The sequence below is a fragment of the Coregonus clupeaformis genome, chromosome 10 (assembly GCF_020615455.1).
Source record: "Coregonus clupeaformis isolate EN_2021a chromosome 10, ASM2061545v1, whole genome shotgun sequence".
NCBI classification, from domain to species: domain Eukaryota; kingdom Metazoa; phylum Chordata; class Actinopteri; order Salmoniformes; family Salmonidae; genus Coregonus; species Coregonus clupeaformis.
The window spans coordinates 34,673,218-34,686,922 of NC_059201.1; the positions used below are offsets into that span (position 1 = coordinate 34,673,218).

General features: G+C 44.7%; 1 protein-coding gene across 2 annotated transcripts in view; it reads left to right on the forward strand.

Moving 5' to 3' along the window:
- LOC121574819 (contactin-4-like) overlaps window positions 1-13,705 on the forward strand; it is a 231,649-nt gene that overhangs the window by 36,197 nt on the left and 181,747 nt on the right. For both annotated transcript variants that reach the window (XM_041887421.2, XM_041887422.2), the window contains exon 2: window positions 1,790-1,926. In XM_041887421.2, the coding sequence (XP_041743355.1) occupies window positions 1,869-1,926 (58 nt within the window). In that variant the 5' untranslated portion in view covers window positions 1,790-1,868. The remainder of the gene's footprint in view (window positions 1-1,789; window positions 1,927-13,705) is intronic.

The following is a 13,705-nucleotide window of genomic DNA, read 5'->3' on the forward strand; positions in this document are numbered from 1 at the left end:
AAATTGTAGACCTGCACAAGGCTGGGATGGGCTACAGGACAATAGGCAAGCAGCTTGGTGAGAAGGCAACAACTGTTGGTGCAATTATTAGAAAATGGAAGAAGTTCAAGATGACGGTCAATCACCCTCAGTCTGGGGCTCCATGCAAGATCTCACCTCGTGGGGCATCAATGATCATGAGGAAGGTGAGGGATCAGCCCAGAACTACACGTCAGGACCTGGTCAATGACCTGAAGAGAGCTGGGACCACAGTCTCATCGAAAACCATTAGTAACACACTACGCCGTCATGGATTAAAATCCTGCAGCGCACGCAAGGTCCCCCTGCTCAAGCCAGCGCATGTCCAGGCCCGTCTGAAGTTTGCCAATGACCATCTGGATGATCCAGATGAGGAATGGGAGAAGGGCATGTGGTCTGATGAGACAAAAATAGAGCTTTTTGGTCTAAACTCCACTCACCGTGTTTGGAGGAAGAAGAAGGATGAGTACAACCCCAAGAACACCATCCCAACCGTGAAGCATGGAAGTGGAAACATCATTCTTTGGGGATGCTTTTCTGCAAAGGGGACAGGACGACTGCACCGTATTGAGGGGAGGATTGATGGGGCCATGTATCGCGAGATCTTGGCCAACAACCTCCTTCCCTCAGTAAGAGCATTGAAGATGGGTCGTGGCTGTGTCTTCCAGCATGACAACGACCTGAAACACACAGCCAGGGCAACTAAGGAGTGGCTCCGTAAGAAGCATCTCAAGGTCCTGGAGTGGCCTAGCCAGTCTCCAGACCTGAACCCAATAGAAAATCTTTGGAGGGAGCTGAAAGTCCGTATTGCCCAGCGACAGCCCCAAAACCTGAAGGATCTGGAGAAGGTCTGTATGGAGGAGTGGGCCAAAATCCCTGCTGCAGTGTGTGCAAACCTGGTCAAGACCTACAGGAAACGTATGATCTCTGTAATTGCAAACAAAGGTTTCTGTACCAAATATTAAGTTCTGCTTTTCTGATGTATCAAATACTTATGTCATGCAATAAAATGCAAATGAATTACTTAAAAATCATACAATGTGATTTTCTGGATTTTGTTTTAGATTCCGTCTCTCACAGTTGAAGTGTACGTATGATAAAAATTACAGACCTCTACATGCTTTGTAAGTAGGAAAACCTGCAAAATCGGCAGTGTATCAAATACTTGTTCTCCCCACTGTATACTGTACCTATTAATTCTTGAGGAGTATAACTTATAAATGCCTCATGAGCTTAGCTCAACTGTTGTACCCCATTAGAACCCAAAATATAAGCTTGTTTTATGCCAATGTTTGTAAACAAAGTAAATGTAAACAAACCTCAAATATAGCCTCAAAACATAGTTAAAACTATAATTTTGATATCATGAATGGTCAGGGCCAATTCCATGGTAACAGAGTGACACTGAGACTCAGACTTTTCACATTAAAATGTATGTCAAACAAAAACCAATGATTGCAAAGTTAAACATTGGTTTTTGTTTGACATACATTTTAAAGTCTCAATGTCACTCTTTTACCATATAATTGCCCTCAATTCTTGCACACATAGCTCTCGCTTTGAATTTGAGAGTGGTTACATTTCTCCATGTCCATACCTCATCTTTTTACCAAAACACAGGTGGGGTGAAAGCTTTGTTATTGTTTCAATTAAGGATTCCAGCTTTAATATTTAACCAATGTGCAGTAGATAGTCCTTTATTAGCACTCGAGAAAAGTACTGTCTTTGTATCTTCTCATGGTATTCATTTCACCTGTCTCTTGTTATACAGAGTGAAGACCCAGAAAGGTACCACAAGGATTCCATACATTTGTGATTGGATGTGAGTGTACTTTGACCCCAGAAATCTGATGATGATGTTGCTATGGAAACTGCTGGTGCTGCAGTCACTCATGGGGTGCCTGGCAGGTAACGTACCTTATTAAGAACTTTTGATGCACGCTATTTTTGTGAAGTTTTGTATCCTTATTCTTATGTATTTAGGGCAGGTTGCAGTGTGAAAGCCATAGTTTAGAATGAAGCTAACTCAAATTACACCTGCCACAGGCAAACATAAATCATAATGTTTTTCCATTACGATACAAATAATGAGGTTGTTAAATGTATTTAATAAGAAAGGGGGTTGCAATTTCAATTTAATCCTCCAGAAACGACAGAACAAATAATGCAACAAATATTGTGGTTAAATTCAAATATACTAATTGACAAAAAACCTTTATTTTTGGACAGAATGTTTAAAAAAGGTATAATCTTCGTAAATGATATCATCGGTAGGACTGGTGGAGTTATGTCGCACATGCAGCTAACAAAAACATATGGAAATGTCTGCTCTACCCAAAATTACAACCAAATAATTGCAGCCTTACCGCAAAAGTGGAAGAGGAAAGTGGAAGGGGGAGAAAGTAAGGAACTTGTCTGTCGGCCTTGCATTAAAGAACATAATTGGTTAAGGAAAACTGTGATAAATAAAAAAGTATATCAGTTTCACTTAAGGACCAAAGGATTGACAGCCGTCCCATATAGATTGCAAAATAGTTGGGAAGAGATCTTTGACGTACCGATCCCATGGCATAGTGGGGCGGCAGGTAGCTTAGTGGGTAAGAGCGTTGTGCCAGTAACCGAAAGGTCGCTGGTTCTAATCCCCGAGCTGACTAGGTGAAAAATCTGTCGATGTGCCCTTGAGCAAGGCACTTAACCCTAATTGCTCCTGTAAGTCGCTCTGGATAAGAGCGTCTGCTAAATGACAAAATATAAATATATAGTGTTTATGAACTGACACGCAAAACGACACCGGATTCAAAAATTTGAATCTTTCAATTTAAATTATTATATAAAATTCTTGCTACCAAAAGAATGTTATTTATATGGGGGATACAATCTTCCCAGCTCTGCAGATTTTGCTGTGAAGAGACAGAATCATTAGATAATTTGTTTTGGTTCTGTCCATTTGTAGCATGTTTTTGGACACAGGTCCAGGAATGGCTAAAGTATTGCAATATTTACCTGGAGCTAACCTTGCAGATAGCATTACTGGGTGATCTGAAAAGTCATAGTCAATCAATCAATAATATAATAATACTTTTAGCAAAAATGTTTATTTTTCATTCACAATCTGTAGAAGCAATGAGAATAGAAAGGTTCAGAACTTTTGTAAAACATCACAGTACGGTTGAAATATATACAGTGGGGAGAACAAGTATTTGATACACTGCCGATTTTGCAGGTTTTCCTACTTACAAAGCATGTAGAGGTCTGTAATTTTTTATCACAGGTACACTTCAACTGTGAGAGACAGAATCTAAAACAAAAATCCAGAAAATCACATTGTATGATTTTTAAGTAATTAATTTGCATTTTATTGCATGCCATAAGTATTTGATACATCAGAAAAGCAGAACTTAATATTTGGTACAGAAACCTTTGTTTGCAATTACAGAGATTATACGTTTCCTGTAGGTCTTGACCAGGTTTGCACACACTGCAGCAGGGATTTTGGCCCACTCCTCCATACAGACCTTCTCCAGATCCTTCAGGTTTCGGGGCTGTCGCTGGGCAATACAGACTTTCAGCTCCCTCCAAAGATTTTCTATTGGGTTCAGGTCTGGAGACTGGCTAGGCTTCTCCAGGACCTTGAGATGCTTCTTACGGAGCCACTCCTTAGTTGCCCTGGCTGTGTGTTTCGGGTCGTTGTCATGCTGGAAGACCCAGCCACGACCCATCTTCAATGCTCTTACTGAGGGAAGGAGGTTGTTGGCCAAGATCTCGCGATACATGGCCCCATCCATCCTCCCCTCAATACGGTGCAGTCGTTCTGTCCCCTTTGCAGAAAAGCATCCCCAAAGAATGATGTTTCCACCTCCATGCTTCATGGTTGGGATGGTGTTCTTGGGGTTGTACTCATCCTTCTTCTTCCTCCAAACACGGTGAGTGGAGTTTAGACCAAAAAGCTGTATTTTTAGCTCATCAGACCACATTACCTTCTCCCATTCCTCCTCTGGATCATCCAGATGGTCATTGTCAAACTTCAGACGGGCCTGGACATGCGCTGGCTTGAGCAGGGGGACCTTGCGTGCGCTGCAGGATTTTAATCCATGACAGCGTAGTGTGTTACTAATGGTTTTCTTTGAGACTGTGGTCCCAGCTCTCTTCAGGTCATTGACCAGGGTCCTGCCGTGTAGTTCTGGGCTGATCCTCACCTTCCTCATGATCATTGATGCCCCACAAGGTGAGATCTTGCATGGAGCCCCAGACCGAGGGTGATTGACCGTCATCTTGAATTTCTTCAATTTTCTAATAATTGCGCCAACAGTTGTTGCCTTCTCACCAAGCTGCTTGCCTATTGTCCTGTAGCCCATCCCAGCCTTGTGCAGGTCTACAATTTTATCCCTGATGTCCTTACACAGCTCTCGGGTCTTGGCCATTGTGGAGAGGTTGGAGTCTGTTTGATTGAATGTGTGGACAGGTGTCTGGTATACAGGTAACGAGTTCAAACAGGTGCAGTTAATATAGGTAATGAGTGGAGAACAGGAGGGGTTCTTAAAGAAAAACTAACAGGTCTGTGAGAGCCAGTATTCTTACTGGTTGGTAGGTGATCAAATACTTATGTCATGCAATAAAATGCAAATTAATTACTTAAAAATCATACAATGTGATTTTCTGGATTTTTGTTTTAGATTCCATCTCTCACAGTTGAAGTGTACCTATGATAAAAATTACAGACCTCTACATGCTTTGTAAGTAGGAAAACCTGCAAAATCGGCAGTGTATCAAATACTTGTTCTCCCCACTGTATATACAGTGAGGGAAAAAAGTATTTGATCCCCTGCTGATTTTGTACGTTTGCCCACTGACAAAGAAATGATCTGTCTATCATTTTAATGGTAGGTTAATTTGAACAGTGAGAGACAGAAAAACAACGAAAAAATCCAGAAAAACGCATGTAAAAAATGTTATAAATTGATTTCCATTTTAATGAGGGAAATAAGTATTTGACCCCCTCTCAATCAGAAAGATTTCTGGCTCCCAGGTGTCTTTTATACAGGTAACGAGCTGAGATTAGGAGCACACTCTTAAAGGGAGTGCTCCTAATCTCAGCTTGTTACCTGTATAAAAGACACCTGTCCACAGAAGCAATCAATCAATCAGATTCCAAACTCTCCACCATGGCCAAGACCAAAGAGCTCTCCAAGGATGTCAGGGACAAGATTGTAGACCTACACAAGGCTGGAATGGGCTACAAGACCATCGCCAAGCAGCTTGGTGAGAAGGTGACAACAGTTGGTGCGATTATTCGCAAATGGAAGAAACACAAAATAACTGTCAATCTCCCGCGGCCTGGGTCTCCATGCAAGATCTCACCTCGTGGAGTTGCAATGATCATGAGAACGGTGAGGAATCAGCCCAGAACTACACGGGAGTATCTTGTCAATGATCTCAAGGCAGCTGGGACCATAGTCACCAAGAAAACAATTGGTAACACATTACGCCGTGAAGGACTGAAATCCTGCAGCGCCCGCAAGGTCCCCCTGCTCAAGAAAGCACATATACAGACCTGTCTGAAGTTTGCCAATGAACATCTGAATGATTCAGAGGAGAACTGGGTGAAAGTGTTGTGGTCAGATGAGACCAAAATGGAGCTCTTTGGCATCAACTCAACTCGCCGTGTTTGGAGGAGGAGGAATGCTGCCTATGACCCTAAGAACACCATCCCCACCGAGGTGGAAACATTATGCTTTGGGGGTGTTTTTCTGCTAAGGGGACAGGACAACTTCACCGCATCAAAGGGACGATGGCCGGGGCCTTGTACCGTCAAATCTTGGGTGAGAACCTCCTTCCCTCAGCCAGGGCATTGAAAATGGGTCGTGGATGGGTATTTCAGCATGACAATGACCCAAAACACACGGCCAAGGCAAACAAAGGAGTGGCTCAAGAAGAGGCACATTAAGGTCCTGGAGTGGCCTAGCCAGTCTCCAGACCTTAATCCCATAGAAAATCTGTGGAGAGAGCTGAAGGTTCGAGTTGCCATACGTCAGCCTCGAAACCTTAATGACTTGGAGAAGATCTGCAAAGAGGAGTGGGACAAAATCCCTCCTGAAATGTGTGCAAACCTGGTGGCCAACTACAAGAAACGTCTGACCTCTGTGATTGCCAACAAGGGTTTTGCCACCAAGTACTAAGTCATGTTTTGCAGAGGGGTCAAATACTTATTTCCCTCAATAAAATGCAAATCCATTTATAAAAATGTTGACATGCGTTTTTCTGGATTTTTTTGTTGTTATTCTGTCTCTCACTGTTCAAATAAACCTACCATTAAAATTATAGACTGATCATTTCTTTGTCAGTGGGCAAACGTACAAAATCAGCAGGGGATCAAATACTTTTTTTCCTCACTGTATATATGGTCCTCTGTAGCTCAGCTGGTAGAGCACGGCGCTTGTAACGCCAAGGTAGTGGGTTCGATCCCCGGGACCACCCATACACAAAAATGTATGCACGCATGACTGTAAGTCGCTTTGGATAAAAGCGTCTGCTAAATGGCATGTTATTATTTATTATTATTACATGGATGGTGTTAAGAGATAGATGGGAGGTATTGAATAGAGTTGAAGGATGGGACTAATAACAAATAACAACAAATAATAACAAAGATAGCTAATAATGTAAGCATACTGTGTCCATAATAAGTATATAGGTTGTATGTTGGGAGCTTTTGGGAAAGAGCACAGTTAGAAAGATATGGCATATAGAAGCAAACCGGATGGACATCATGAAAATGATCGGAGAGGTTGAGAGTAGAAGAAGTTCAGGAGCAAAAAAATTATAATAATAATATATATATATATATATATATATAATAGAATTATTGTAAAATTAACTCTGTCCATAAGGTGTAGATAGTAAGTATAGACTGGAAGTAGAGGCCTGGGGATTGTTGTTCACTAATTTACTCCAAGTAGGGAAAGGATGGTGGGGTTGAAAAGTAATAAAGGGGGAGTATATATATATATATATATATATATATATATATATATATATATATATATATATATATATATATATATAAAACATGGGGATTGGAAGTGATGCAGACAATTGCATTGATAGAAGATACAATCTATCTGCAATATTAAGCTGATCCACCCCCCCCCCAAAAAATAAATAAATAAAATAAAATAAAATAAATGAAAAAAAAACAACAACAAAAAAGAAAGGGGGTTGTTAAAGTAAATAATTGTACGGAAGGGGTGTCAGTCAGTAAAGGTTGACTGCAGTTAGTTTAATCACTATGAGTATAAAGGAGGAGATTGTGTTGCAGATATGAAACAAAACATTTAAATATTCAATTGGATGCATTGATTGCAAAACAGTGTGAGATTTAATCATTAGAGGAAAAAATGGCAATGACATTGATTCTGTGGTAAACTAACACTACACCATGCAGTGGGCAAAGAAACTCACCATGGGCAAAGAAACTTCAAAGGGGTGATGATATTAATTAATAACAATTTCGATCCGAATGTTCAAACTGTCCAAACAGATCCGCAAGGAAGGTGTATCCCTTTTAAATATGCTATTGGACGATAAACAGATGTGGCTAATTAATCTATACGGTCCAAATATATATACTCATTTATCGAGCTCACAAGCAACAAATTATTACAGTGGGGAAAAAAAGTATTTAGTCAGCCACCAATTGTGCAAGTTCTCCCACTTAAAAAGATGAGAGAGGCCTGTAATTTTCATCATAGGTACACTTCAACTATGACAGACAAAATGAGAAAATCCAGAAAATCACATTGTAGGATTTTTTATGAATTTATTTGCAAATTATGGTGGAAAATAAGTATTTGGTCAATAACAAAAGTTTCTCAATACTTTGTTATATACCCATTGTTGGCAATGACTGGCGTTGTGCCAGTAACCGAAAGGTCGCTGGTTCTAATCCCCGAGCCGACTAGGTGAAAAATCTGTCGATGTGCCCTTGAGCAAGGCACTTAACCCTAATTGCTCTGGATAAGAGCGTCTGCTAAATGACCTATTATTATGAAAATTACAGGCCTCTCTCATCTTTTTAAGTGGGAGAACTTGCACAATTGGTGGCTGACTAAATACTTTTTTCCCCCACTGTATATTATTATGGTGGGAGATTATAATACAGTTTTAAGTACCCCAATGGAAGGTAAAGGAAATCACACTACAAACTATCACCCTCACACACTTAAAAAATTACGAATATCATGGACTCATTAGAACTAGTGTATATATGGAGGCTTAAAAATCCAGACCTAGTGAGATACACTACGAGTTAAAAGTTTGAACACAACTACTCATTCAAGGGTTTTTCTTTATTTTTACTATTTTCTACAATTTCTACAATAATAGTGAAGACATCAAAACTATTAAATAAAACATATGGAATCATGTAATAACCAAAAAAGTGTTAAACAAATCCAAATATATTTTATATTTAACATTCTTCAAAGTAGCCACCCTTAGTCTTGATGACAGCTTTGCACACTCTTGGCATTCTCTCAACCAGCTTCATGAGTTAGTCACCTGGAATGCATTCAATTAACAGGTGTGCCTTCTTAAAAGTTAATTTGTGGAATTTATTTCCCTCTTAATGTGTTTGAGCCAATCAGTTGTGTTGTGACAAGGTGGGGGGGGGGTATAGAGAAGATAGCCCTATTTGGTAAAAGACCAAGTCCATATTATGGCAAGAACAGCTCAAATAAGCAAAGAGAAATGACAGTCCATCATTACTTTAAGACATGAAGGTCAGTCAATACGGAACATTTCAAGAACTTTGAAAGTTTCTTCAAGTGCAGTCGCAAAAACCATCAAGTGCTATGATGAAAATGGCTCTCATGAGGACCGCCACAGGAATGGAAGACCCAGAGTTACCTCTGCTGCAGAGGAAAAGTTCATTAGAGTTACCAGCCTCAGAAATTGCAGGCCAAATAAATGCTTCACAGAGTTCAAGTCACAGACACATCTCAACATCAACTGTTCAGAGGGGACTGTGTGAATCAGGCCATGGTTGAATTGCTGCAAAGAAACCACTACTAAAGGACACTAAGAAGAAGAAGAGACCTGCTTGGGCCAAGAAACAGGAGCAATGGACATTAGACCTGTGGAAATGTGTCCTTTGGTCTGGAGTCCAAATTTGAGATTTTTGGTTCCAACCACTGTGTCTTTGTGAGACGCGGTGTGGATGAACGGATGATCTCCGCATGTGTAGTTCCCACCGTAATGCATGGAGGAGGAGGTGTTATGGTGTGGGTGTGCTTTGCTGGTGATACTGTCTGTGATTTATTTAGAAATCAAGGCACACTTAACCAGCATGGCTACCACAGCATTCTGCAGTGATACGCCATCCCATCTGGTTTGGGCTTAGTGGGACTATCATTTGTTTTTCAACAGGACAATGACCCAACACACCTCCAGGCTGTGTAAGGGCTATTTTACCAAGACCGAGAGTGATGGAGTGCTGCATCAGATGACCTGGCCTCCACAATCCCCCGACCTCAACCCAATTGAGATGGTTTGGGATGAGTCGAACAACAGAGTGAAGGAAAAGCAGCCAACAAGTGCTCAGCATATGTGGGAACTCCTTCAAGACTGTTGGAAAAGCATTCCAGCTGAAGCTGGTTGAAAGAATGCCAAGAATGTGCAAAGCTGTCATCAAGGCAAAGGGTGGCTACTTTGAAGAATCTAAAATATAAAATATATTTTGACTTGTTTAACACTTTTTTGGTTACTACATGATTATATATGTGTTATTTCAAAGTTTTGATGTCTTCACTATTATTCTACAATGTAGAAAATAGTAAAAAATAAAGAAAAACCCTTGAATGTGTCATGAGCCCTCTCACTCCACCGGGTTACCACCTTAATTTGTTTCCACTATCTTCCACTCTGCTCACCTCCCTCTCTCTACTCAGCCTAACTAGCTCCACCTGTCCCTGCTCTGCTCGGCTCTAATTACTCTGCCAGCTGCGCTGCATTACCCACTAACCTCTCCCAGTATTTAAGGCCCTGTCTTTCAGCTCTCCGGTGTCAGATCGTCTGCAAAGCTCACACCCGAACCTGTTTGCTCGCGCTTCTGGCTCACCCTGGTTTTGTGACCCCGGACCTGCCTGTTTTTTGGATACTCTTCTGCCTCAGGAGATCCAGACCTGCTTCTGCCATTACGACTCCTGACTACTCTTCAATCCCGGTAACTCTGACCAGCCTTCTGCCTTGCTACTACGTATTTTGGATTTCCCTTGAACTGTACTGCTGCCTGGTTTCATTCCGCCCTGTTGTGTCTGTGTCTCCCCCCAGGACTTCTGGACCACCCACCACCGGCTTCATAGGGACGCATCGCTGCCACTGGGGGCACAGACCCAGCGCATTGGACGGGATCCCTGTTACCCCTGGAGCCTTCATTCACTCCCCTACTTCCCTTTTCCCTTAAGTTTAATAAACTTTCTGGTGTGACGCAATTGTGGTCCTCTGGTCGTCTGTCTGAATCGTGACAGTACGATCTGACCATTATGGACTCAGCGCACACTTTCCCGACATGGAAACCGATGAGCATGAGCAGCAGTTCCAGCAGCAGCAACAACAACTCGCCATGATCATTCAACTCCTCACCAACCTTACCCCAGCCAGTCTGCCCACCAGCCCAGCCCCGAGTTACCTGCCCCGGTCATTGCAGCCGCTGCTCCGGAACCCAAGATTGGAAACCCCGAGCGGTTCAACGGCGATTCAACCCAGGTCCGGCCATTCCTGACTAGCTGCCGACTTCAGTTCTCCTTGCAGCCAAGGACCTTCGCCACGGAGGGGGCTAAAGTTGGGTATGCCATCACTCACCTGACGGGCCGAGCTCGACTCTGGGGAACAGCAGAGTTCGAACGTCAAACCCCCGCATGTGCAACCTTCGACCTGTTTGCTGAGGAGATGCTGAAGGTGTTTGACCTGGATTCACCCACCGCAGAGGCGTCTCGTGAACTGTTCAGTATTCGACAAGGCAGACGTACAGTCGCAGACCATTCCATCGACTTCCGAACCCTGGCTAGACGAAGTTCTTGGAACACACCATCGTTGGTGGACGCGTTCTTCCATAGTTTGGCTGACTATATCAAGGACGAGTTGGTCTCCCATGAACTGCCTTCCACTCTTGATGAAGCCATCGCACTGACTGTCAGGATCGACAGAAGGATACAGACCCGTCGTCGTGAGAGGGGGCGCCAAGGTCCACCTACTACCGGCATTCGGAGAGATCCGACTGGGCTCCTGTCATCTACTGCCACTCACCCAGGTCAGCTTGATCAGTCTGAGCCTATGGAGATTGGGCGAGCCTCCCTCACTCCTGCAGAGCGCCAGCGCCGCTTCACCTCAAACCTCTGCCTCTATTGTGGAGGTGATGGACATCGTGTGGTAACCTGCCCTTTAAAGGGCCGAAGCTCACCGGGCGTAGGGGGAGTCCGGTTGAGTTCAATGACCATCCAGTCCTCCGACCGCAAACCCCTGCTGCAAGTTCACCTCCGCCTCTCTGACTCAACTCACACCCTGGCTGCTCTGGTGGATTCTGGCGCCCGAAGCCAACATAATGGACATCAAGCTGGCACGCCAACTGGGACTGGAGAACCTCCGTTTGACACCTCCTATTCCTGCCCGGGCACTGGACGGACACTTACTCGGATCGGTCACTCATGTCACGGCCCCGGTCTCGATGGGTCTGTCCGGAAACCATCAAGAAACTATCCAGTTTCACCTGCTCCCCCTCTCCAGGCCAACCCCTCATCCTGGGTTACCCATGGCTCCGCCCGGCACAACCCTCAGCTCGACTGGGTGACCGGGGTGATCAGGGAGTGGGGAGAGGACTGCCACCGAACCTGCCTGCTTGCTGCCGCACTACCCCCTCGGCCAGTACCTACTAACTCCGCTCCTGACCTCTCCAATGTCCCAGAATGCTACCATGGTCTCAGAGAGGTGTTTAACAAAGCAAGAGCCACATCTCTGCCCCCTCACCGACCGTACGACTGTGCCATCGACCTCCTCCCTGGAACAGCTCCTCCAAGGGGGTCGTCTTTATTCGTTGTCTGCTCCTGAAAGAAAGTCCATGGAGGACTACATCAATGGCTCTCTGTCCGCAGGATTAATCCGTTCATCTTCATCTCCTGCTGGTGCTGGCTTCTTCTTTGTGGGGAAGAAGGACGGATCTCTTCGCCCCTGCATCGACTACAGGGGACTCAACGACATCACAGTGAAGAACCGTTACCCTCTGCCTCTGCTCACCTCTGCTTTTGAGTTGCTCCAGGGAGCCACTGTTTTTACCAAGTTGGATCTCAGAAACGCTTACCACCTAGTGCGGATCCGGGAGGGAGATGAATGGAAAACCGCATTCAATACACCAACAGGCCACTACGAGTATCTGGTTATGCCTTTTGGCCTCACCAATGCTCCTGCTGTGTTCCAGGCTCTAGTGAATGATGTACTGCGGGACATGTTAAACAAGTTTGTCTTCGTTTACCTGGATGACATCTTAATTTACTCCAGAAACCTGTCTGAACACACCCGCCATGTCCAGCAAGTCCTTCATCGTCTTCTGGAGAATTCCCTCTACGCCAAGGCAGAGAAATGTGAGTTTCACGTCAAGACAGTGGCCTTCCTGGGGTACATAGTGGCAGAAGGAAGTATCCAAATGGATCCTGCCAAAGTATCAGCAGTCACTTCATGGCCAGTTCCGGAGAACAGAAAGAAGCTGCAACAGTTTCTGGGGTTTGCTAACTTCTATAGGAAGTTTATCCGGAACTACAGTACCGTTGCTGCCCCTCTCACTGCTCTAACCAGCACCAAGCAACCCTTCACCTGGACCCCAGCAGCCGACAAAGCCTTCAGTACCCTCAAGGTGAGGTTCACCTCCGCTCCCATCCTCCAGATGCCTGATGTGGACCGGCAATTCATTGTGGAGGTGGACGCCTCGGATGTGGGAGTTGGTGCTGTGATTTCTCAGTGGGCTGCGGAGGATAGGAAGCTCCATCCCTGTGCCTTTTTCTCACGTCGGTTGTCCCCCCTCTGAGTGCAATTACGACATAGGGAACCGTGAGCTGCTGGCTGTGAAGCTTGCCTTGGAGGAGTGGCGTCACTGGCTGGAGGGGTCCACCATTCCATTTCTCGTTTGGACCGATCATAAGAACTTGGAGTACATCCGCACGGCCAAACGGTTGAACTCCAGGCAGTCCCGCTGGGCCCTGTTCTTCACCAGGTTTAATTTCACTCTGTCATACCGGCCTGGATCACGCAACACCAAGCCAGACGCCCTCTCCCGTCAATTCCAGAAGGATGACACCCCCTCCAAGGACCCTGTGTCGATTCTGCCAAGTCCCTGCATCGTTGCAGCTCTGACCTGGGCTGTTGAGGAACAGGTGCTGGAGGCTCTCCGTAACCAGCCAGGTCCCAGCACTTGCCCAGCTGACCGCCTTTTTGTCCCCGAAGACCTGAGGTCCCAGGTCATTCAGTGGGGACATGACTCCCGCCTAGCTTGTCACCCTGGCTCCACCCGCACTTACAACCTGCTCGCCCAGAGGTTCTGGTGGCCCTCTCTGAGGAAGGATGTACGGGAATTCGTCCAAGCCTGCCCCATCTGCAACCAACACAAGTCGTCCTGCCAGCCCCCAGCCGGATTGCTGCAGCCCCT